Source organism: Ranitomeya variabilis, chromosome 4 (assembly GCF_051348905.1).
Source record: "Ranitomeya variabilis isolate aRanVar5 chromosome 4, aRanVar5.hap1, whole genome shotgun sequence".
Lineage (NCBI taxonomy): Eukaryota > Metazoa > Chordata > Amphibia > Anura > Dendrobatidae > Ranitomeya > Ranitomeya variabilis.
In genome coordinates this window covers 738,309,071-738,336,178 of record NC_135235.1, presented here as the reverse complement: position 1 = coordinate 738,336,178, position 27,108 = coordinate 738,309,071, and the positions used below count along the sequence as shown (strand labels likewise).

The following is a 27,108-nucleotide window of genomic DNA, read 5'->3' as shown; positions in this document are numbered from 1 at the left end:
ACCCGTGGGGTTAGTGAACCTAAAGTAAACAAAGTAAAGACCACCCAAAAATTGGCCCACATCTGCGGTTAATCAGAAAAGAGGGTTTGGCTTCTGCAATGGAGATCTGGGTGGGTGGTCCCATAATGAAATATGGAGGAGAAACGTAAAGGGGAGGGATGCGTGCGTTGATCGATGGTTCCGGTCCCTACTTTAGTTTCTTAATGTAGCGAGCGGGGATGTCGGGGGCATACTGATGCCCTGTCTTTCGCCCTTACTGGGTAACAAATGTTCATCCCCACAGGTATGAACAGGGGGGAGGATATGTGAGGCAGTGACCCCTGGTACAGCTAGGGGGCGCTGTATGTGCTCTCCAGAATGTGCATGGAAGCGTAGTGAGGCCATGAGGGCGTATTACAGACACAGGTGTGGCTGTAATTAGAATAGTGAAGCAGTGACTGATTAAAAAAGCCCTGTAGTAGTGGTGGAGGTGTGTCAGTGTGTTCTTGGAAGCAGACAGGACAGTTGTCTGCAGAGCTCTCTCTGTGTGGAGCAACACAGAGGCTAAAGGAACCAGAGAGACTGACACCCTGCGTCTTGTGCTGTCTTACGTGTACGTGAACGTTTTGTTTGAACTTGTTTGGGTCACTGCCATTTCACTGTGTATGGTCATACCGCTGCATCACACACCATGCACACTCGTCACACAAGCACCATGCGTACACTTGCCACACAAGCACCATGCACACTTGTCACACAAGCACCATGCACACTCGTCACACAAGCACCATGCACACTCGTCACACAAGCACCATGTACAAATGTTATGTAAATTTGGTTTGGATAAATCTATCGCTGTGTGTGCTGCGGCCGTTTACAATAAGACTGAGTATTTTGAGCGCTCAAGGAATGAGACTGCTCAACATTGTGACAATAACATTCCATCAATACTGATGATTTATTGTACATACATAGTTTTATAATCGCATATAGAAAGGAGGTGGTTAGGGGTGGTTAGTTAATTAGCATATTGTCTAGCTCCTCTGTTATTGGTCATCTAAATATATATGGAATATTGTGATTAATGCACATATGAATGCTGATTAAACAACTAAAATGTAGCTCTCTCCATCTTTCTGCATCTAGGACAAAGTTGAGACATCTGATCATCACTTAATACATCTCTGCTTTTGCCTGGAAAACCCCATACAGTCTATCTGGCTTATATCAGTTTATGTCAGCCATTTTAAGCCATTGATTATAATGTGTATATATTAGCTGTGAGTATATATGAGTATACATGCAAGTGAGATCTACATGATATATATATTTCTATCACACACACGTCACACAAGCACCATGCACACAGTAAAGCAGCACACATGAAACAAGTGCAGTTAACACAAAAAATACATTACAGAATAAACACAGCACAAAGACATTCTAAACATGAAGTCTTATTATTGCTTAATTACCTCATCCGATCCTGTCTCCATTCCACCACGATGCATCCTGCACATAGAGTAGTGGGAACTAAATGGTAAGCTCCGCCTCCAACATCACTAATCTCCGCCCCCAGGGCAATGAATTTCAAGAAGTCTGCAAAGTCTCCCATATTAAATACGTCGTATACAGCATGAGAAGAGGAGCCGGAGAGTGAAGCAGCCATAGATCTACCCTCAGAGGATATCCTGCTGCTAGCGCCACACGCCTAAGAAGGACCCGGTGCTCACTGCAGGAGCTGTCAAGGAATGGAGATGTATCACTCTCTCAGCAAGAGCCTGTGATAGAAATATATATATCATATAGATCCCACTTGCATGTATACTCCTTTATAATCATATATACTCACATAAAAGCAAATATACATCTATATACCCAACTAGTTTATAATCAGTTGCTCAACTTGACCACATGACCATAGGCCAGATGGGTCCTTGGTACTTTCCAGACACCTAAAAAACAGGAACTTAGGCCAGATGTCCTGAACTAATGCCTAGAATCTTGCCGAAATGCAGGATAAAGGTGACAGCTACTTCTAAGAGTGCTAAATCAGCTAGTTACTAGGTAGACTTTAGTCAGAATATGCCATGTACTCAGTCAAAGTATATTATGTACTCAGCCAATGAAATAATAGCTAAATTGTATGTTAATTTACTAACCACCCCTTTTTATACGCATCTATAAAACTATGTATCAAAGAATAAACCAGCAGATCTGGATAGAATGTTATCCTGTCACTTTCGTGCCAGTCATTCTTTCTTGAACGCTCAACATATCTGATCTGATAATTGGGAAAGGCCGCAGCACAGACAGGGATAGATTCATCCCAAACCAAATTTCCATAACATCTGGCGCCTACATGCGGGGCAGTGGGAGAAATGCATGGGGACCTTGCTGACCGGAAGGACGAGGATGCCAGCCGCTGCCTTGGCTCACGGGACGGAGACTGCAGCTCCATCAGAGTAAGGTAAGAAAATGTTGTCATCTTACCTGAATGTCCCCTGTGCCCAGTTCAGGTCTATACTTTTAGCCAGCCTGGTGTGGTCACCACCGCATTCCCAGGTAGTGTAAAAAGTCCAAGCCCGTATCCAAACCCTGGGATATAAGTCAAGGTGTCTGCTGTGTGCCGTGTTTGTGTTCCATGTTTGTGTGAGATCCGGGAGAAAAGCTGGAACAGTGACTGCTTTGTTTGTGGTTGCTGGGTAACAGACAGCAGGAGGTCAAATCACTCGATAAGCTATCACAGATTCCCATGCAGCAGGAGGGACAGGTGGTCCCGGGACAGGTAGTCCGATGTTTCAGGCTCAGATGGTGATAGCTTAGAGGGCTGCCACAGATTCCCTTAGCCGGCGAGGCAGTCAGGACGACAGGACCGGAGGGTGGTAGAATTCCTGCTTGTTGTGCTCCTCACTCAGGCGGCCCGGGCATATGTGTGCCCAGTGCGATTGATGGTTGTCTGTTCCCAGAACGGCCTGCACGTGTCACAGAATAATAAAGAGGGCATTGGTTCTCCCGGACGTCTGTATCTGTTTTGGTTCATGTCGTGTACTGTTGCTTTAAGTGCATACAATTGTAAAGAGAAGTTTTTTGTTTTTTTTTCCTTCTCCACGCTTCTCCTCTGCTACTAGCAAAGATATATCCATTGTAAATCACACTGTCACATCTGTTTTTGCAAAGTTTCCTGTTTCTGCATTCTGAGTAGTGCTAGCTATAGTGTAGCAATTTTTGAAGAAGTGAAACTAAGTGGTATCTATCATTTTTGCTGTGAGCTACTTGTTTTCAGATACGTGATTTTAGTGACTTTGGATACAGCAGCATAAGAAAGGGGAAGTGTGTGTGTATGACTGCGTTTGAGCACAGACAAAGTATAAGGAAAGCCGTTTTAACTTTTTATTCTTTGAAGTTTTTCCTTCTGTCTCTTTACTTTTTAACCCCTTCACCCCCAAGGGTGGTTTGCACGTTAATGACCGGGCCAATTTTTACAATTCTGACCACTGTCCCTTTATGAGGTTATAACTCTGGAATGCTTCAACGGATCTTGGCGATTCTGACATTGTTTTCTCGTGACATATTGTACTTCATGATAGTGGTAAAATTTCTTCGATATAACTTGCGTTTATTTGTGAAAAAAACGAATATTTGGCGAAAATTTTGCAATTTTCCAACTTTGAATTTTTATGCCCTTAAATCACAGACATATGTCATGGAAAATACTTAATAAGTAACATTTCCCACATGTCTACTTTACATCAGCACAATTTTGGAACCAAAATGTTTTTTTGTTAGGGAGTTATAAGGGTTAAAAGTTGACCAGAAATTTCTCATTTTTACAACACCATTTTTTTTTAGGGACCACATCTCATTTGAAGTCATTTTGAGGGGTCTATATGATAGAAAATACCCAAGTGTGACACCATTCTAAAAACTGCACCCCTCAAGGTACTCAAAACCACTTTCAAGAAGTTTATTAACCCTTCAGGTGTTTCACAGGAATTTTTGGAATGTTTAAATAAAAATGAACATTTAACTTTTTTTCACACAAAATTTATTTCAGCTCCAATTTGTTTTATTTTACCAAGGGTATCAGGAGAAAATAGACCCCAAAAGTTGTTGTACAATTTGTCCTGAGTACGAAGATACCCCATATGTGGGGGTAAACCACTGTTTGGACGCATGGCAGAGCTCGGAAGGAAAGGAGCGCCATTTGACTTTTCAATGCAAAATTGACTGGAATTGAGATGGGACGCCATGTTGCATTTGGAGAGCCCCTGATGTGCCTAAACATTGAAACCCCCACAAGTGACACCATTTTGGAAAGTAGACCCCCTAAGGAACTTATCTAGATGTGTGGTGAGCACTTTGACCCAACAAGTGCTTCACAGAAGTTTATAATGCAGAGCCGTAAAATAAAAAATCATATTTTTTCACAAAAATGATCTTTTCGCCCCCAATTTTTTATTTTCCCAAGGGTAAGAGGAGAAATTGGACCCCAAAAATTGTTGTGCAATTTATCCTGAGTACGCTGATACCCCATATGTGAGCATAAACCATTGTTTGGGCGCAGGGCAGAGCTCGGAAGGGAAGGAGCGCCATTTTACTTTTCAATGCAAAATTGACTGGAATTAAGATGGGACGCCATGTTGCGTTTGGAGAGCCCCTGATGTGCCTAAACATGAAAAACCCCCACAAGTGACACCATTTTGGAAAGTAGACCCCCTAAGGAACTTATCTAGATGTGTTTTGAGAGCTTTGAACCCCCAAGTTTTTCACGACAGTTTATAACGCAGAGCCGTGAAAATAAAAATTCTTTTTTTTTTCACAAAAATGATTTTTTAGCCCCCAGTTTTGTATTTTCACAAGGGTATCAGTATAAATTGGACCCCAAAAGTTGTTGTCCAATTTGTCCTGAGTATGCTGATACCCCATATGTGGGGGGGAACCACTGTTTGGGCGCATGACAGAGCTCGGAAGGGAAGGAGCGCCATTTGGAATGCAGACTTAAATGGATTGGTCTGCAGGCGTCACGTTGCATTTGCAGAGCCCCTGATGTACCCAAACAGTACAAACCCCCCTCAAGTGACCCCATATTGGAAACTAGACCTCCCAAGGAACTTATCTAGATGTGTTGTGAGAACTTTGAACCCCCAAGTGTTTCACTACAGTTTACAACGCAGAGCCGTGAAAATAAAAAATCCTTTTTTTCCCACAAAACTTATTTTTTAGCCCCCAGTTTTGTATTTTCCCAAGGGTAACAGGAGAAATTGGACCCCAAAAGTTGTTGTCCAATTTGTCCTGAGTACGCTGATACCCCATATGTTGGGGTAAACCCCTGTTTGGGCACACGGGAGAGCTCTGAAGGGAAGGAGCACTGTTCTACTTTTTCAACGCAGAATTGGCTGGAATTGAGATCGGATGCCATGTCCCGTTTGGAGAGCCCCTGATGTGCCTAAACAGTGGAAACCCCCCAATTATAACTGATACCCTAATCCAAACACACCCCTTACCCTAATCCCAACAGTAACCCTAACCACACCACTAACCCTGACACACCCCTAATTCTAATCCCAACCCTAATCCCAACCATAAATGTAATCCTAACCCTAACTTTAGCCCCGACCCTAACTGTAGCCTGTAACCTGTAACTTTAGCCCCAACCCTAGCCCTAACCCTAGCCCCAACCCTAGCCCTAACCCTAGCAATAACCCTATCAATAACCCTAGCCATAACCCTAGCCCTAACCCTAACCCTAGCCCTAATGGGAAAGTGGAAATAAATACATTTTTTTTTTATTTTTCCCTAACTAAGGGGGTGATGAAGGGGGGTTTGATTTACTTTTATAGCGGGTTATTTAGTGGATTTTTATGATTGGCAGCCGTCACACACTGAAAGACGCTTTTTATTGCAAAAAATATTTTTTTTCCATATTTGAGTCCACAGAGTCATGTGAGGTCTTGTTTTTTGCGGGACGAGTTGACTTTTTTATTGGTAACATTTTCGGGCACGTGACATTTTTTGATCGCTTTTTATTCCGATTTTTGTGAGGCAGAATGATCAAAAACCAGCTATTCATGAATTTCTTTTGGGGGAGGCGTTTATACCGTTCCGCGTTTGGTAAAATTGATAAAGCAGTTTTATTCGTCGGGTCAGTACGATTAAAGCGATACCTCATTTATATCATTTTTTTATGTTTTGGTGCTTTTATACAATAAAAACTATTTTACAGAAAAAATAATTATTTTGGTATCGCTTTATTCTCAGGACTATAACTTTTTTATTTTTTGCTGATGATGCTGTATGGCGGCTTGTTTTTTGCGGAACAAGATGACGCTTTCAGCGGTATCATGGTTATTTATATCTGTCTTTTTGATCGCGTGTTATTCCACTTTTTCTTCCGCGTTATGGTAATAAAGCGTTGTTTTTTGCCTTGTTTTTTTTTTCTTACGGTGTTTACTGAAGGGGTTAACTAGTGGGACAGTTTTATAGGTCGGGTCGTTACGGACGCGGCGATACTAAACATGTGTACTTTTATTGTTTGTTTTTTTTATTTAGATAAAGAAATGTGTTTATGGGAATAATATATATATTTTTTTTTTCTTTATTTAGGATTTTTTTTTTTTTTTTTTTACACAAGTGGAAATTATTTTTTTTTACTTTGTCCCAGGGGGGGACATTACAGATCGGTGATCTGACAGTGTGCACAGCACTCTGTCAGATCGGCGATCTGCTGTGCAGGGCTGCAGGCTTACCAGCGCCTGCTCTGAGCAGGCACTCGGTAAGCCACCTCCCTCCCTGCAGGACCCGGATGCCGCGGCCATCTTGGATCCGGGACCTGCAGCGAGGAAGGACGTAGGAGACCCTCGGAGCAACGCGATCACATCGCGTTGCTCCGGGGGTCTCAGGGAAGCCTGCAGGGAGCCCCCTCCCTGCACGATGCTTCCCTATACCGCCGGCACACCGCGATCATATTTGATCGCGGTGTGCCGGGGGTTAATGTGCCGGGGGCGGTCCGTGACCGCTCCTGGCACATAGTGCCGGATGTCAGCTGCGATAGGCAGCTGACACCCGGCCGCGATCGGCCGCGCTCCCCCCGTGAGCGCGGCCGATCGTGTATGACGTACTATCCCGTTGGTGGTCATACGGGCCCACCCCACCTCGACGGGATAGTACGTCATATGTCAGAAAGGGGTTAAAGTTTTTTCCTTCTGTATCAAAATTTTAAGTTTTTTGGTTGTGTACAAAGTTTTTTATGGTTTTCTTTTCTTTTGGCTTCAACTTCTTGTACCAACTTTTTGAAGGCTTTCTTTTTTTTGTGTGTTTTTTATTTTTGTTTTCTGTCATTGTCCTGTTGAAAAATAAATGATGGTCTAACCAAGAGAGCCCACTAGGGATTTTACCGATATCCCGCCAGTCCAGTCCGACCCTGTTCTTAGATGCCATGTTTGCTTTTGACAGCAGCAGGCAGTTAAACTGCCGGGGTTTTTGTTATACCTGCACCTGTGCCGTCCATGCGGTGTACATCTATGTTTTCTGGTGCTGATTTCAGTGTCGGTAATTGAGACGAGAATTAGCATTATGGAAGATGAGTCTATGAGGAACGTATTCAGCTGCCGACTCCGAGGAAGAAACTGCTTGTTGTCTGTGGCCTAAAATATATAGGTTTTATTAGTAGATGTAAAGAAGAAAACTAAATATTGTAAAATAATAAATCTCATATGTTTCCCTTATTATCTCCAGTAATTGTGTTATTACAGAGGATTTTTATGATGTTACATCGGCTCATCTTCTCATTCAGGTCTCTACAATATCTGATCCTCTTAGTGAAGATCTTCTACATAAGAAAATTTTCATGATTTATCCATCACAGATGGATATGGACAGAGACAAGATGGTGGAGAGGAGATTACACCTCACCCTAGAGATCCTCTTCCGGCTTACTGGAGAGGTAAGAGATTCTGATGACGTCACATTACATCATTCTTTTCTATGGGAATAACAGATGGACAGAACTGGATAGGTGACGAGGACTCTGGAAATGTCTGTAGTGAGATTTATTAATGTCTCTCCATAACCAGGATTACGCAGTAGTGAAGAAGACCTCTAAGGAGCACTGTCAGGACCCTGTGTCTGAGGGATGGGGAAGACCCCTGAGCCCAACCACGGAGCCTCAATCTCACCCTCTGATACATGAGGACATCAATGACCAAAAGATCCTAGAACTCACCTACAAGATGATTGAGCTGCTGACTAGAGAGGTGACACTGCTGGGAATGCTGGGACATTATAGAGTAACTAGCTATTGAACCCATTTTAGGCCCAGGTGTCGAGCATTTATATTGGTATATGGTCTCCATCTTGGTATGTGCTGCTTCCATCCTGCACCCTAATCTTGTCATGTGCTGCTACTATCTTACGCCCCCTTCCTATCATGTGCAGCCACCATCTTGCACCCCCTTCCTGTCATGTGCGGCCCCCATCTTGCGCCGTGATCCTGTTTTGTGTGCCTCCTTCTTGTCATTTGCTACTCTCTTCCAGTGCCCTCATCCTGTCATGTGCTCCCATCCTGCGCACCAATTTTGGTATGTGCTGACCCCATCCTGGTATGTGCTACTCCAATTCTGCGACCCCATTCTGTCATGTGCTGTTCCCATCCTGCACCCCCATTCTGTCATGTGCTGCACCCATTCTGCATCATTCTGTCTCTATAGCATAAGGCAGCCCCCATAGGTAGACTCTGTAGTATAAGGCAGCCCCCGACAGTCAGACTCTGTAGTATAAGGCAGCACCCCCTCACAGGAAGACTGCAGTAAAAGGCAGCACCCCCCCCCACAAGCAGACTCTAGTATAAGGCAGCACCCCCACAGAGGCGGACCTTGTATTATAAGGCAGCACCCCCCCACGGGCCGACCCTGTAGTATTAGGCAGCACTCCTCACAGGCAGACTGTACTATAAGGCAGCACCACCCCCAACAGGCAGACCCTTTGTTATAAGGCAGCACCCCCTCACAGGTAGACACTGTGTTATAAGGCAGCACCCCCCACAGGCAGACGCCGTAGTATAAGGCAGCACCCCCCACAGGCAGACGCCGTAGTATAAGGCAGCACCCCCCACAGGCAGACTCTGTAGTATAAGGCAGCACCCCCCAACAGGTACACCCGGTAATATAAGACAGCCCCCATAAAGAAAAACAATAAATAAATACTCACCTCTCTTCTTCCTGGTTCTTGCGCTGCTCCCGCTCACCTCCGGACCGTGGTGCCGGAAAGTGATGTCATCACGCCCCCTTGTCAGTGTCAGCGTCGGTGACGTCAGACGCTGACAGGGGGATGATGGGAGAAGAAGCGTAGCGCTCCTTCCCTCATCAATGCGGTCAGCTGTATCAGCTAAGATGCTGATACAGTTGACCCTGCAATGACAGGCGGGGGGTCCGCTTGCTCAGGGGCCCATAGCGGCCGGGTGGCAGAGCAGGGAAATCGATTCTCCCTGCTCTGCCTCAGAATGTAACTGTATTGGCGCACTGTGCAAGCCAATACAGTTACAGTAGCGTAGCTCCGGGTGGGCCCCCTATGAGCACCGGGCCCGGGGCGATGGCCTCCTTTGCCCCCACGGTAGCTACGCTACTGCCGGATACGTCACTCTGTGGGGTCCAGACTGCACCGGCGTGTCGTACTTGTGCTTGCTATAAAGGCTTCAGACAGGGTAACGCTCCTAGCATTATATTATAGATGCTGTGAAGGGATCGGGGATGATGGTATTATTGTATGTGTCAGGTTCTTATAAGGTGTCAGGATGTCGCCGTCTATTTGTCCATGGAGGAGTGGGAGTATTTAGAAGGACACAAAGATGTGTACAAGGACATCATGATCAAGGTTCCCCAGCCCCTCACATCACCAGGTAATAGACAGGACTAAATACACACGGCCTATAATTATCTGCATGTAAAGAATTAATTCAGTCCCTGTATGTGTTTCCTCCAGATCTATCCAGTAAGAGGACCACACCAGAGAGATGTCCCCGTCCTCTTCTTCCACAGGACTGTAAACAAGAAGATCCCAATGTCCCTCAGGATCATCAGGTAGATGGAGAGAAGGAGTCAGGAGTTCTCCCCTATGATGTGTTGACTGCTGTGAAGGTCTTGTGCCCAATCTTGTTTTATCCATCAGTATTATTATTATTATTATTATTGTGCCATTTTTTTCCATAACGCTTTACATGTGAGGAGGGGTGTACATAATAAAAACAAGTACAATAATCTTGAACAATACAAGTCACAACTGGAACAGGAGGAGAGAGGACCCTGCCCGCGAGGGCTCACAATCTACAAGGGATGGGTGAGGATACAGTAGGTGAGGATAGAGCTGGTCGTGCAGCGGTTTGGTCGATTGGTGGTTACTGCAGGTTGTAGGCTTGTCGGAAGAGGTGGGTCTTCAGGTTCTTTTTGAAGGTTTTGATGGTAGGCGAGAGTCTGATATGTTGTGGTAGAGAGTTCCAGAGTAGGGGGGATGCACGAGAGAAATCTTGTATGCGATTGTGTGAAGAGGAGATAAGAGGGGAGTAGAGAAGGAGATCTTGTGAGGATCGGAGGTTGCGTGCAGGAAAGTACCGGGAGACGAGGTCACAGATGTATGGAGAAGACAGGGTGTGGATGGCTTTGTATGTCATGGTTAGGCTTTTGTACTGGAGTCTCTGGGTAATGGGTAGCCAGTGAAGGGATTGACAGAGGGGAGAGGCTGGGGAATAGCGGGGGGACAGGTGGATTAGTCGGGCAGCAGAGTTTAGAATAAATTGGAGGGGTGCGAGAGTGTTAGAGGGGAGGCCACAGAGCAGGAGGTTACAGTAGTCGAGGCGGGAGATGATGAGGGCATGGACTAGGGTTTTTGCAGATTCTTGGTTTAGGAATGTACGGATCCGTGAAATATTTTTGAGTTGGAGGCGGCAGGAAGTGGAAAGGGTTTGGATATGTGGTTTGAAGGAGAGATCAGTGTCAAGGATTACCCCAAGACAGCGGGCTTGTGGGACTGGGGAGAGTGGGCAGCCGTTTACTGTAATGGATAGGTTCGTTGGGGAGGTCGTGTGAGATGGGGGAAAGACGATGAATTCTGTTTTGTCCATGTTAAGTTTTAGAAATCTAGCGGAGAAGAAGGATGAAATAGCGGATAGACATTGAGGGATTCTGGCTAGAAGGGTGGTGATATCTGGTCCAGAGATGTAGATCTGTGTGTCATCAGCATAGAGGTGATACTGAAGGCCGTGAGATTCTATGAGCTGTCCCAGGCCAAAGGTGTAAATGGAGAAGAGCAGGGGCCCAAGAACTGAACCTTGCGGGACTCCGACAGATAGGGGGCGAGGTGAAGAGGTGGTGTGTGAGTGGGAGACGCTGAATGTCCGGTCAGTTAGGTATGACGAGATCCAGGATAGGGCCAAGTCTGTGATGCCAAGGGATGAGAGGGTCTGCAGCAACAGGGAATGGTCTACTGTGTCAAAGGCAGAGGACAGGTCCAGGAAGAGGAGGATAGAGTAGTGCCGCTTGCTCTTGGCGGTTAATAGGTCATTGGTGACCTTAGTTAGGGCAGTTTCAGTGGAGTGGTGTGACCGGAAGCCAGATTGAAAGCGGTCGAAGAGGGAGCAGGAAGATAGATGGGAGGACAGTTCAAGATGGACTTGTTGTTCCAGTAGTTTTGAGGCATAGGGGAGAAGTGATATAGGGCGATAGCTAGATACAGAGGATGGGTCAAGAGAGGGCTTTTTGAGTATAGGTGTGATTGAGGCATGTTTAAAGCTTGAGGGGAAAACACCAGTTGTTAGTGATAGGTTGAAGAGATGGGTTAGGGTTGGGATGAAGACTGTGGCAAGGTTTGGGATGAAGTGGGATGGGATCGGATCAAGTGCACAGGTGGTGAGATGCGATCTTGAGAGTAGAGTGGAGAGTCTGTCTTCTGTAATGGTGGAGAAGTTGGTTTTGGAGGTGGAGGGCTGGATAGTTGGGAGGAAGGGTTCTGGTGGTTGTCGACTGAAACTGTCTCTGATGTTCTCAATCTTCTGCTTGAAAAATGAGGCAAAGTCTTCAGCAGAGATGAGTGGGGAGGGAGGAGGCACTGGGGGGCGGAGGAGAGAATTGAAGGTGTTGAATAACTGTTTGGGGTTGTGGGACAGGGAGGAAATAAGAGATGAGAAGTAGGTTTGATTTGCTGTGGCGAGTGTGGTCTTGAAAGTAGTGAGGGACTGTTTGAATGCGATGAAGTGCTCGTTGGAGTGGGATCTTTTCCATCTCCACTCTGCAGCCCTGGAAGCTCGCTTCAGTTCTTTGGTCAGGCGGGTGTGCCAGGGCTGTCTGTTGATTTTGTGAGCCTTGGTATGTGTGAGAGGGGCAACTGATTCCAAGGCTACAGCTATTGTGGTGTTGTATAGAGCTGCGGCGTCATCCGCATTGTGTAGGGAGCTTATGTCTGTGAGAGGGAGGAGGGATTCAGAAAGTGAGTGTAGATCAAGGTGTTTAAGATTTCTGCGAGGGTGTGCAAGTTTGTGGGGTGGGGATTGTAGACAAGGAGTGGAGAGGGAAGAGAATGTGAGAAGGTTGTGGTCAGAGAGTGGAAGAGGTGAGTTAGAGAGCTTAGATAGGGAGCAGAGGCGGGTGAAGATGAGATCCAGTGTTATCCAGTATTATATGTTTTATATTTGTGTAATGAGAACGGTGGAGATGGCAGGGTTAGAGCTGATCATAGATGTGACTTCTCCATCTGTCTGTGACTTTTACAATATTTGTTTCAGGGTGCTGGTTACGAAAATTGAGCAGGAGGCCACGCCATTTTTTCCCTAATTAAATACATGTACAGTAATTTTCACACCCACTGTGCTAATTGTATTTGTCACTGACATCTATATATCTACCTATTCTATACGTATTTACTGTATGTAATCCATCTCTTCTATCCTGCAGTGATTTTACAGTACACGGCACATGAATTGCCAGCTTTTCTTCTACCTATCTATCTATATAATATACAGCTCTGGAAAAAATTAAGAGACCACTGCAGAGTTTTATAAAAATCAGTTTCTCTACATGTCTAATAGCCATTCCATTCCAGTGTCAGTTGAATTCCAAGCAGAGTACACCTCATTCTACTTAATGTGCTTCTGATTAGGTCATCACCTGAACCAAATCTTATTTAATGAAGGCAAGTATAAAAAACCTGCTGTGGTGTTAACAATCCTCTTGCAATAGGACAAGCTGAATAGCAAAACAAGTGCCAGTAATATCCCAAAAGTAATAGGAAGTTGAAAAGAAAAGTATTAAGTGAGGAAAAGAAGGGCTCAATTATGGCTTTACTAGCAGAGGGACACAGTGAGCATCATGTTGCCTCCATCCTTAAAATTTTTAATACAGCAGTCCATTACAACAAGGTCAAGCAGCAGACATTGGGGACAACAAAGCTACAGACCGGCAGAGGGCGAAAACGACTTTCCACTGACAGGGATGACCGTCACCTTATTCGAATGTCACTCAGCAACCGCAGGATGACATAAAGTGACCTACCAAAGGAATGGCAAATGGCAGCCATGGTGAAGTGCATGGCAAGAACAATTCGTAACAGGCTCCTAGATGAAGGCCTCAAATCATGTAAAGCTAGTAAAAAGCCATTCATCAATGAGAAGCAAAGGAGAGCCAGGCTGAAGTTTGCCAAAGACCACAAGGATTGGACCATAGAAGACTGGAGCAAGGTAATCTTCTCTGATGAGTCTAATTTTCAGTTTTGCCAAACACCTGGTCATCTAATGGTTAGACGGAGACCTGGAGAGGTGTGCAAGCCACAGTGTTTTTGCACCCATTGTGAAATTTGGAGGAGGTGATGATCTGAGGAAGCTTCAGCAAGGCTGGAATTGGGTAGGTTGTTCTTTGCGACGGACATATGAATCAAGCCACTTACAAGGTTATCCTGGAAAAGCGGTTGATTCCTTCTGCTCAGGCAATGTTTCCCACCTCTGAGGACTGGTTTTCCAGCAGGACAATGTGCCATGCCACACAGCTAGGTCAATCAAGGTGTGGATGAAGAACCACCACATCAAATCCCTGTCATGGCCAGCCCAATCTCCAGATCTGAACCCCATTGAATACCTTTGGAATGTAATCAAGAGGAAGATTGATAGTCACAAGCCATCAAACAAAGAAGAACTGATTACATTTTTGTACCAGGAGTGGTATAAGGTCACCCAAAAGCAGTGTGAAAGACTGGTGGAAAGCATTCCAAGACGCATGAAAGCTGTTATTAAAAATCATGGTTATTCCACCAAATATTGATTTCTGGACTCTTCCTGCGTTAAAACACTAATATTGTTGTTTCTAAATGATTATGAACTTGTTTTTTTTTTGCATTATTTGAGGTCTGCAAGCAATGCATTTTTTGTTATTTTTACCATTTCTCATTTTCAGAAAATGAATACAAAATGTATTGCTTGGAACTTCGGAGACATGTTGTCAGTAGTTTATAGAATGAAAGAACAATTTACATTTTACTCAAAAATATACCTATAAAGAGAAAAATCAGACAAACTGAACATTTTGCAGTGGTCTCTTAATTTTTGCTAGAGCTGTATATACATAGATAGATGTGTGTCACTGACATAGACTATATAGATATATACAGTATATATGTGTTTATATCTATTCTATTCTAAACTGTCATGCTGTGATATTACTGTACGTGGCACATGAATTGCCAGCTTTTCTTCTTATCTTTCTAATATATATATATATATATATATATATATATATATATATATATATATATATATATATATATATATATATATACACATACATACATATACTGTATGTGTGTGTGTGTGTGTGTGTGTGTGTGTGTGTGTTTCATTAATATTTCCTTTGAAAACGATGTGTAAATGACAGAGAATTGCTGTATGTAAAAGCTCATGTTCATATCGCATTATAATCTAATCGGATGCTAGGTGGGAAAATCAGATTGTAGTCGCATTACACTCGGATTACACTCCTGCGACTCTCGGCAGGGAAACTCGGACCGATTTTTCATACATTTAGTGTGACTCTGGCCTAAGATGTTGATCCACAGGAAGGCAAACCCCTGGGGCATACACTACTAGCTCCATATTAGGGGAGAAATTTCTCCCGACCACACATACGGCAATCGGACCAGTTCCCTGGATCAACATCACATCATAGAATCTAGTGCACGTAACCTGTAATATAATATTTTTCAGGAGCGACATTCAGGCCCCCATATGAATTTTAGTAGTGAATCGACCATTACAACATCATGTGGCCGAGAGTTTCTTAGTCTCGCTGCTCTTACAGTAAAGAATCTTCATTAGTGATTATGATGAAACCTTCTTTCCTCTAGAGCAGTGTTTCCCAAACTCCAGTCCTCACGCCCCCGACACCTCATGTTTTCAGGATTCCCTTAGTATTGCGCCGATGATGGAACTATTATTAATGCACCAGAAATGGCCACAGGTTCTGTCCCCTGTGAAATCCTAAGGAGATTCTAAAAACATGATGTGTTGGGGACCACGATGACTGGAGTTTGGGAAACACTGCTCTAGATGTAGAGGAGACCCCTTGTCCCCGTTGCAGGCCTACTCCATCACAGCGCTCCTACACTGAGGCAGAATCCATCCACATGACTGTGCACATGCAGGTCCCGTCCAGGGTTTTTTTGGCCGGGTGCCCGCGCAGTATGTTGACTGCGTCCATAATGCCACCGTCTGTTGAACACACGTCACACAGCACCATGCACACACGTCACACAAGCACCATGCACACACATCACACAACACCATGCGCACACGTCACACAAGCACCATGCGCACACGTCACACAAGCACCATGCGCACACGTCACACAAGCACCATGCGCACACGTCACACAAGCACCATGCGCACACGTCACACAAGCACCATGCGCACACGTCACACAAGCACCATGCGCACACGTCACACAAGCACCATGCGCACACGTCACACAAGCACCATGCACACACGTCACACTAGTACCATGCACACAAGCAGCACACATGAAACAAGTCCAGTTAACACAAAAAAATACAGTACAGAATAAACACAGCACAAACACGTTCTAAACATGAAGTCCCATTATTGCTTAATTACCTCATTCGATCCTGTCTTCATTCCACCACGATGCATCCTGCACATAGAGTAGTGGTTACTAAATGGTAAGCTCCACCTCCAACATCGCTAATCTCCACCCCCAGAGCAATGAATTTCAAGAAGTCTGCAAAGTCTCCCATATAAAATACATCGTATACAGCATGAGAAGAGGAGCCGGAGAGTGAAGCAGCCATAGACCTACCCTCAGAGGATATCCTGCTGCCAGCGCCACACGCCTAAGAAGGACGCGATGCTCACTGCAGGAGCTGTCAGGGAATGGAGATGTCTCACTCTCTCATCAGGAGCCCACTAGGGATTTTACCGATATCCCCCCAGGCCAGTCCCACCCTGTTCTTACATGCTTTGTTTGCTTTTGACAGCAGCAAGTGGTTAAACTGCTGGGGATTTTGTTATACCTGCACCTGTGCCGTCCCTGCGGTGTACATCTATGTTATGGAAGATGAGTCTATGAGGAACGTATTCAGCTGCCGACTCCGAGGAAGAAACTGCTTGTTGTCTGTGGCCTAAATATATAGGTTTTATTAGTAGATGTAAAGAAGAAAACTAAATACTGTAAAATAATAAATCTCCTCATATGTTTCCCTTATTATCTCCAGTAATTGTATTATTACACAGGATTTTATGATGTTACATTATCTCATCTTCTTCTCATTCAGATCTCTACAATATCGGATCCTCTCAGTGAAGATCTTCTACAAAAGAAAATGTTCCTGATTTACCCATCAATCATTGATATGGACAGAGACAAGATGGCGGAGAGGATATTACACCTCACCCTAGAGATCCTCTTCCGGCTTACTGGAGAGGTGAGAGATTCTGATGATGTCACATTACATCATTCTTATCTATGGGAATAACAGATGGACAGAACTGGAGGGGTGAGGACTCTGGAAATGTCTGTAGTGAGATTTATTCATGTGTCTCTCCATAACCAGGATTACACAGTAGTGAAGACCTCTAGTGAGCGCTGTCAGGACCCTGTGTCTGAGGGATGCGGAAGACCCCTGAGCCCAATCACAGGGCCTCCACCTTACCCCCTCATACATGAGAACATCAATGACAAGAAGATCCTTGAACTCACCTACAAGATGATTGAGCTGCTGACTAGAGAGGTGACACTGCTGGGAATGCTGGGACATTATAGAGTAACTAGCTATTGAACCCGTTCTACGCCCAGGTGGCGAGCATTTATATTGATATATGGTCTTCATCCTGGTATGTGCTGCTTCCATCCTGCGCCCTAATCTTGTCATGTGCTACCATCTTACGCCCCCTTCCTGTCATGTGCAGCCCCCATCCTGCGCCCTCATCCTGTTTTGTGCTCCTTCAATTTTTCAAGTGCTACTCTCTTTCTTCTGCCCTCATCCTGTCATGTGCTCCCATCCTGTGCCCCAATTCTGGTATGTGCTGACTCCATCCTGGTATGTGCAACTCCAATTCTGCAACCCCATTCTGTCATGTTCTGCACCCATTCTCCTCCCCATTCTGTCTCTATAGCATAAGGCAGCCCCCATAGGTAAACTCTGTAGTATAACGCAGCCCCCATAGGCAGACTCTGCAGTATAAGGCAGCACCCCCCCACAGGCAGACCCTGTATTATAAGGCAGCACCCCCCCACAGGCAGACTGTAGTAGAAGGCAGCACCCTCCAACAGGTAGAAGGGTAGTAATATAAGGCAGCCCCATAAAGAAAAACAATAAATCCTCACCTCTCCTCTTCCTGGTTCTTGCGCTGCTCCCTGCTCCCAATTCTGGTATGTGCTGACCCCCATCCTGGTATGTGCTACTCCAATTCTGCAACCCCATTCTGTCATGTGCTGCTCCCATCCTGCGCCCCCATTCTGTCATGTGCTGTACCCATTCTGCGCCCCCATTCTGTCTCTATAGCATAAGGCAGCCCCCATAGGCAGACTCTGTAGTATAAGGCAGCCCCCCACAGGCAGACTCTGCAGTAGAAGGCAGCACCCCCTCACAGGCAGACTCTGCAGTAGAAGGCAGCACCCCCCCACAGGCAGACTCTGTAGTATAAGGCAGCACCCCCCACAAGCAGACTCTGTACTACAGTATAAGGCAGCACCCCCCAACAGGTAGACCCAGTAATATAAGGCAGCCCCCATAAAGAAAAACAATAAATACTCACCTCTCTTCTTACTGGTTCCTGCGCTGCTACCTCTCATCTCCGGACCGTGGGTGCCGGACAGTGACGTCATCACGCCCCCTTGTCATTGTCAGCTTCGGTGACGTCAGACGCTGACAGGGGATGATGGGAGAAGGAGCGTAGCGCTCCTTCCCTCATCAATGTGGTCAGCTGCATCAGCTAGATGCTGATACAGCTGACCCTGCGATGACAGGCCAGGGGCCTGCCTGCTCAGGGGCCCATAGCGACCGGGTGGCAGAGCAGGGATATCGATTCTCCCTGCTTTGCCTCAGAATGTAACTGTATGGGCGCGCTGTGGACACCAATACAGTTACAGTAGCGTAGCTCCGGGTGGGCCCCCTCTGAGCTCCAGGCCCGGGGCGATGGCCCGGGGCGATGGCCCCCTTTGTCCCCCCTGTAGCTACACTACTGCCGGATGCATCATTCTGTGGGGTCCAGACTGCACAGGTGCGTCGTGCTTGCACAGTCTATAAAGTCCTTGGACAGAGTGAAGCTCCTAGCATTATATTATAGATGCTGTGAAGGGATCGGGGGATGACAGTATTATTGTATGTGTCAGGTTCCCATAAGGTGTCAGGATGTCTCCGTCTATTTCTCCATGGAGGAGTGGGAGTATTTAGAAGGACACAAAGATCTGTACAAGGACGTCATGATGGTGGTTCCCCAGCCCCTCACATCTCCAGGTAATAGACAGGACTAAATACACTTGGCCTATAATTATCTATATGTAAAGAATGAATTCAGTCCCTGTATGTGTTTCCTCCAGATCTATCCAGTAAGAGGACCACACCAGAGAGATGTCCCCGTCCTCTTCTTCCACAGGACTGTAACCAAGAAGATCCCAATGTTCCTCAGGATCATCAGGTAGATGGAGAGAAGGAGTCATGAGATCTCCCCTATGATGTGTAGATGGCTGTGAAGGTCTTGTGCTCAGTCTTGTTTTATCCCCCAGTATTATATGTTTTATACTTGTGTAATGAGAACGGTGGAGATGGCAGGATTAGAGCTGATCATAGATGGGACTTCTCCATCTGTCTGTGACTTTTACAATATTTGTTTCAGGGTGAAGATCTGACCCATATTAATACTGCAGAGACATATGTGAGGGGTGATAAGCGGTGTAAAGAGAAGATTCCTACATATGACAACCCAGGTGAGCAGTGACCACTAAATGCAGAGAAGTCACAGATTCTTCAGTCACCGGCTGTGGCTGCTTTATCGGTGGTGTAGTCCGGCTGTATTACCATGATCACCATTTTGCCTCTAGACCACAACATTCTCCTCCACCCAAAATTGTTCAAATAGCTTTGGTCATTGAAAGCCCTTTTCTATAGAACTTACAACCTGGAGGATCCACCTACCCCCTGGGATTAGGATACGCTGTTACCTGCCCAGATCTGTAAACTACAAAGCCAAATGACAGCGTACGTAGAATGTGCTGAAAAGTTAGAAAATCACTTGAAGAAAAATATTATGACGGTCCTGTAAGAGAAAGCGGAGGGTAATGATGCTGTTGGCTTCCTAGATCCCTGATATCTTATCGGATGAATCTACCTTCTCTCCCTCCTGTGCTGCTGAATGTGCTCATATGGTCCCTACAAGACCAGGTCCAGTCTTTCTGGCCAAACTTCACTTTTATGGTCGACAACATTAAATGTGCAGTGAGGCCAAGTGTAAATTTCTGTACAAGAACAACAGAGTTTCACTGTAAACCGAGTAACTTCAAACAGGATGTCCCATGATACATCTCTAACCTGTGCGTGGTTAGTGGCTGTAATATACATTTATTCACACCTGCAGGAGATGGGTCCCACGCTGGGACTATGTGCGTGGCGAGCAGTGAGTATTCATTGTCCTTTAATAACGGACATGCTGTTAGCCGCAGTCGCCAGGCATTCACGTGTGCTCTCTACTAAAGGGAATGATTATTCATTGCATTTCACGCATATGGGAATGGAGGGCAGTAAATAATAATTTCCTTATCCCCTTTCTGACATTAGACGTACTATCCCGTCGAGGTGGTATGGGCCCATATGACCACTGACTGGATAGTATGTCATCACCGATGAGCCACGCTCATGAGGGGAGTGCGGCCGGGTGTCAGCTGACTATCACAGCTGACATCTGGCACTATGTGCCAGGAATGGTCACAGACCGCCCTCGGCACATTAACCCCCGGCACACTGTGATCAAACATGATCGCAGGTTTCCGTCGGCATAGGGAAGCATCGCGCAGGGAGGGGGCTCCCTGCGTGCTTCCCTGAGACCCTCGAAGCAACACGAGGTGATTGCATTGCTCCGAGTGTCTCCTCCATCCTCCTCCCTGCAGGCCCCGGATCCAAAATGGCCGTGGGGATCCTTCCAGGTCCTGCAGGAGGTGGCTTGCAAGTGCCTGCTGAGAGCAGGCACCGGGAAGCCTCCCTGCAGTGCCTGTCAGTGCTCTGCAAAGTGTCAGATCAGTGATCTGACACTATACTGTTCAATGATGTCCCAATAAATACCGTATTTTTCGGACTACAAGACGCACTTTTTTCCCCAAAAATGTTAGGGGAAAATGGGGATGCGTCTTATAGTTGCAATATACTTGCAAATCATGCAGCAGTGGCAGCGGCGGCGGTCCCGATGCAGCCTCCCTTCCCATGCTGGTGCGGCTGTGGCTGTGCTGCGGGTAGGGGCTGTGCTGCGGGCAGTGGTTGTGCTGCGGGGCTGTGGCAGCGGCTCTCTGGGCTCCGTGGGGGCTACGACGGCGGCTATTTTCCTGGCGCCCATGTTCCCAGAGGCCACCGAAACATGCCATTAATGGATGAGCGGGGGGCCTTCGGGCTTTGACGAAATGCCGTCGGAGCCCAAGAGCCGCTGCCACAGTCCCGCAGCACAGCCACTGCCCGCAGCACAGTCCCTGCCCCGGAGCACAGCCACTATTCTGGAGCCCAGCCCCTTCCCCGGAGCCCAGCCCCTGCCTCGGAGCACAGCCACTACCCCGGAGCACAGAGCCTCCACCCCTGCCCAAGCACAAAGCACCGCACCAGCCTGGGATGTGATTTCCTGGAGGCCAACGCACCAGCCTGGACCACCGAAAGACTCCTGTGACCACTCCTCCACCTGTGCCGATCCCTTCACTGGTAAGCTGAATTCGGACTGTAAGACATACCCCCATTTGAAACATTTTTTTTTCCTTATTTCTATTCTGAAAATTTGGGGTGCGTCTTATGGTCCGGTGCGTATAGTCCGAAAAATATGGTACATTTCTTTATGTAAATAATAAAAAAAAAAAACAGTAAAAGTACACATATATAGTATTGCTGCGTCCATAATGACCCGACCTATAAAACTGTCCCGCTAGTTAACGCCTTCAATGAGCACCGTAAAAAAAAATAGATAAAAAACAAGGCAAAAAACAATGCTTTATCATACCGCCGAACAAAAAGTGGAATAACACGCGATCAAAAAGACGGATATAAATAACCATGGTACCGCTGAAAACGTCATCTTGTCCCGCAAAAAGTGAGCTGCCATACAGCGTCATCAGCGAAAAAATTAAAAAGTTATAGCCCTCAGAATAAAGCGATGCAAAAATAATTATTTTATCTATAAAATAGTTTTTATTGTATAAAAGCGCCAAAACATAAAAAAAAAATAAATGTAATCGTACTGACCCGAAGAATAAAACTGCTTTATCCATTTTACCAAACGGGGAACGGTATAAACGTCCCCCCAAAAGAAATTCAGGAATTGCTGTTTTTTGTTCATTCTGCCTAACAAAAATCGGAATAAAAAGCGATCAAAAAATGTCATGTCAAAGCCAGTCTCAGATATGGCTTTTTCTTTGCCACTCTGCCCTGAAGGCCAGCATCCCGGAGTCGCTTCTTTGCTGTCGACGTTGACACTGGCGTTTTGCGTGAACTATTTAATGAAGCTGTAACAAGGAGAGAAAAAAAAACGAACTGTGAGGTCCAATGTATAGACGAATAAAAAACAATAAATGTATATAGTACAAAAAGACGTTGTTTATTACCGTATTTTTCGGACTATAAGACGCACCGGACCATAAGGCGCACCCCAAATTTGGGGTGAAAATTGCAGAAAAAAAGATTTTTTATAAGATGGGGGTCCGTCTTATTGTCCGAATTTACAGTATCTTACCTGAGGGCTGGTGGTGGCAGAGCAGGGTCACAGGAGGCATGGTGGCGGCAGAGGTGGGGTGATGCGGTATGGCGTGCACCTGAGCAGGGTCCCTTCCTGCTTAGGTGGGCGACGCCACGGCCTGGTGTCCATGGGAGGGTGGCAGCAGTGGTTACCGACAGAGGTGCTGGGATGAGGAGGCACAGTGAGAGGTATGGCGTGAGAGGGGTCCCTTTCCCCGGTGAGGTGATGGAAGGATCTCGTGGGCACATGGACTGGAGATGATGGAGGTAGTGGTGTACATTGTGAAGCGAGTATTCCACAGGAGCTCATATGTCTGAGTCCTTGCCGCTTCCCGGTGCTCCTCAGCGCAATAATTATTTCAGAAGCCGGTAATAAGTGAGGAGCTCCGCTACCGAGACACAGCCGCCATGACCGGACACTGCGGGAAAAGCGCCTCTGTACTGCTGCGAGCCCTGCTGGAGGCGGAGAGCCGGCCGTGCCATGCGGTGCTGAGGAGCGCCGGGAAGCGGCAAGGACTCAGACATCTGAGCGCCTGTGGAATACTCGCTTCACAATGTACACCACTACCTCCATCATCTCCAGTCCATGTGCCCACGAGATCCTTCCTGAACCTTGCTGCACCCATCCTGGGAAGCAAAAGGATGGAGTATACAGAGTCCAAAGTCCCGGTGAGGTGATGCAGCAGCTCGGTAAGGCAGCAGAGCCGGGTGAATCCTGTTGATATCGGTGGGCGTGGCCATCTTCCTGAGGCCGCGCGTTCGCAGATGGAGCTCTGCTGCCCGGGGCTTCAGGAAAATGGCGGCCGCGATCCCCATCTGCGCACGCGCGGCATCCCGCGGCCATTTTCCTGAAGCCCCGGGCAGCAGAGCTCCATCTGCGAACGCGCGGCCTCAGGAAGATGGCCGCGCCCACCGATAACATCAGGATTCACCCGCCTCTGCTGCCTTACCGGGCTGCTGCATCACCGCACCGGGAAAAGGGACCCCGCTCACTGCGCCTCCTCATCTCTGTACCTCTGCTGCCACACCTCTGCCGCCGCACCTCTGCCGCCACGGTAAGCCTGCATTGCGACTATTAGACGCACCCCCCATTTTCCTCCCTTTTTTGGGGGGGGGAAAGTGCGTCTTGTAGTCCGAAAAATACGGTAATAAAGACACAAAAAGGAAGCCAAAGGTGATAACATGATAATGACAACACGAAGAGTATATCTGCCCGTTGTAAGATAGCACTCACTAACGGGGAGGGGAATACTCGCTTGGCCCGGGATTCAAGCACGATTTTCTCACATAATTCAGACCATACGGTTTATTTAAACGTCATAAACCGCTCCGTAAGCCAGGTTACACATCATCATTCAAGCCTATAAATATTTCTATATAAGCACTTTTTAAATGCAACGTATTATGCAATATTTTCTTTGCTCACTTATTTATCATGTTTTGCTTTTTCTCTTCCTTTTTTTCCTTTTTTCCAGTTACTTTAGTGCACGGTTCACGCCTTTTCACTTTTCACTTGTTCACTCTTTCAGGTATGTGCACTTTACTTTATGTATACCCTTAGTTTTGTCGTCCTATATCCGATAGATCTACTTGCTGGCGAAAATTTTTTTTTCCTTCTTACAATATCTCACATCTCACCGTCCGGCGGAGTGCGCTTCTCCTGGCCAGCATGGCTTGGTTGCCATGGATACCTGTCCGGTACGCGTCGCATTTTCAGGCACGCCCTACTGACGCGTCAGAGGTGGGCGTGAACGTGTGACGTAGGACGCTGACTCCTGTGTTTCCGGTCATTGCGGCGCCATCAGCAGCCGGAACTGTATACATTACTGGGTATTTAAGCTGGTCAGTCTCTACCCTGACTTAACGCCCCCCGAGGAAGCCATTGGTGCGAAACGCGCGTTGGGGTCTTCTTTACCCACGTCCAGGAACAGGTCGGTTCATATATCAGTTCATTATCTCTTCCCCACTACATCGGGTTTAATCTCCTCCATGTGTATTTGGCTGCAGGCTTCTTACACTATACTATTCACTATGTGTATATGCTTTGACCACATATAATGATCTATTTTGATATTTCAGCCGCTGGATTTCTCTGCTAGTGCACATATGTAACTATAAGAAGGTGAATTGATAAGAGAGATGCTGTATATAATTCTAGTATATGAGAATTGCTCTTTCTATTGTGTACCCCCCATGAGGGATTGATTTACTATAGCTGCTACTGTGAAACCCCTTCGGGATCAGACATTTTGCATTATATATTTCCATTATCTAGTGTTATACATTGATCCGGTACGATATTTTTGAACCCTTAGCCTACATGCAGTATTGTATTATCTACTGAGAGATACTAATCCGATATTGTCTACTTTGCTATATGTGTAGTTTTAATACAATATGAAGTGGCTGGTATATTAGTCCTGCGAATATCTTCACCTGTACGTGGTACTAGGTTGTTGTCTTTTTTCCTTTTCATTCCATCCTTAATATATAATTGTCATTGTTGTTCGAACATATTTTTAGAATACATTTTTCAATAAATTTTCTAGTATTTTAGTAGCGCTCGTGTCCATTTCTTTTTTGGTTTTTGCAATTTTTCGTATGGCAGAGCTCATATATCATTTGCCCCATTTTTTTGGTCTATTTTTGTTCATTCTGCCTAACAAAAATCGGAATAAAAAGCGATAAAAAAAAATGTCATGTCAAAGCCAGTCTCAGATATGGCTTTTTCTTTGCCACTCTGCCCTGAAGGCCAGCATCCCGGAGTTGTCTCTTCGCTGTAGATGTTGACACTGGCGTTTTGCGTGTACTATTTAATGAAGCTGTAACAAGGAGAGAAAAAAAAACGAACTGTGAGGTCCAATGTATAGACAAATAAAAAACAATAAATGTATATAGTACAAAAAGACGTTGTTTATTAATAAAGACAAAATAAAGGAAGCAAAAGGTGGTAACATGATAATGACAACACGAAGTGTATATCTGCCCGTTGTAAGATAGCACTCACTAACGGGGAGGGGAATACTCGCGTGGCCCGGGATTGAAGCACAAAAGCACGATTTTCTGACATAATTCAGACCATATGGTTTATTTAAACGTCATAAACCGCTCCGTAAACCAGATTGCATATCACCGGCTTACACATAGTCCATTACTTCATCACATTTGGCTTTACAAAGCATTCATTATTCAAGCCTGTATCTCTCCAGCCATGGGTGGCTGCACAGCTCATATAGCAGATACAGTTACAGTATATTACCACCCCCTTGTCGGGGTTACCTTCCAGGAGCTCCGCTCCTCACGCTGACTCCTTGTCAGTCCTGTCTTTCTGGGGAAACGGCCTTACCAGGTTCACCAACTTGTCTGGCCAGCACACCTCAGTCAGTCCAGACCCAGCGAAGGACAGTAGCTTCCCCAACATAGACCGTCCAGATCCACGGTCTCTCAGGTGCTTCCAGGAAGAGTCCCCTCACAGGAGCTTCCAAGCACAGACCGTCCATGACCACGGTTTCTCCAGTACAGACCATTCAGGTCCAAACACTCTCACCATGTGACCAAACACTGGTCACATTATGTAGCTTGTAACTACACCCACGGGTGAGGTATGGATCACATGGGCTGGCCATGTGATCCTGACATCACTGCAGGTCCTCACACACCCGAAGTTCCTGCAGGAAAAAGGGGTACAGTGAGCACCCTCACCCAGAGGTGAGGTATGTGGGTAGCCAGACCCTGCCATCTGTCATAGCTACCCGCAACCCAGACCCAGATGCACTAAATTACATCTTCGTGCTCATGTGCACCAAAGACAAAATACTCCGGGTTGCATTGCAGGGAGCAGCTCCCCATACCAAGTAAGGCTTACAGCGCAGAAGACCTCCTCCTCTGCGATACATACCGGCTATTCACCACAATGCCGGACACTGTCTCACTATCCCCATTACGCCTCCATGCGTGTCCTGCAGAGCACATACAGCGCCCCCTAGCTGTAACAGGGGTCACTGCATCACACCGTGGAACACAACAGACCAGAGGAATAACCCATGTATAACTGACAACAATGATTGTATGACACAATGATACGGAAAAAGTAAAAAAATGAAAAAAGCGTATAATAAATAGAAAATAAAAAAATGGTGTTAGATGCGCGGTAGAAATAGAATGGTAATTTCTGTGCACAGGTAACGGAGCAGGTATATTGTAGCAAGAAAATAGTAAATAGTGATTAACACTGAATCATGTAACCTGCAAAAGACGTTACATGATTCACGTCGGGGCGCGTTCCTGCTCGCACCAACATGACCACACAGGTGTAGACGAGTCCGTCTCTGCTACATCTGGATGCCTGACATCTAGATGTAGCAGAGCCGGTAGATGATCGCCGGAGATGTAGCAGAGCCGGTAGATGATCACCGGAGATAACTCTCCAGTCATCACCTACACTACAGCGTTCTCGCAAACAGGTGATCAGCTGTTTGTGAGAACCAGACTAGTGACCGGAGATAAGTCCCGGTCATGGCAGTTCTCGCAATAAGTTATCGCGAGAACTGCAGTGGATGAGGGACTTCCGGCAGCGGGACAGGTGAGCTGGCAGACATGCGTAGTAAGCTGCATTTACGCAGTTTCTACGCATGAGACTAATCATTAGATGCAATTTTATCGCAT

At 46.1% G+C, this 27,108-nt stretch overlaps 1 protein-coding gene across 2 annotated transcripts in view; it reads left to right on the top strand.

The window, feature by feature from the left end:
* Nucleotides 1-27,108, top strand: part of LOC143767993 (uncharacterized) — a 277,579-nt gene that overhangs the window by 216,285 nt on the left and 34,186 nt on the right. For both annotated transcript variants that reach the window (XM_077256594.1, XM_077256595.1), the window contains exons 11-19: nt 8,055-8,234; nt 9,751-9,874; nt 9,958-10,112; nt 16,798-16,947; nt 17,077-17,253; nt 18,858-18,981; nt 19,065-19,162; nt 19,361-19,451; nt 23,919-23,972. In XM_077256594.1, the coding sequence (XP_077112709.1) occupies nt 8,055-8,234; nt 9,751-9,874; nt 9,958-10,112; nt 16,798-16,947; nt 17,077-17,253; nt 18,858-18,981; nt 19,065-19,162; nt 19,361-19,451; nt 23,919-23,972 (1,153 nt within the window). The remainder of the gene's footprint in view (nt 1-8,054; nt 8,235-9,750; nt 9,875-9,957; nt 10,113-16,797; nt 16,948-17,076; nt 17,254-18,857; nt 18,982-19,064; nt 19,163-19,360; nt 19,452-23,918; nt 23,973-27,108) is intronic.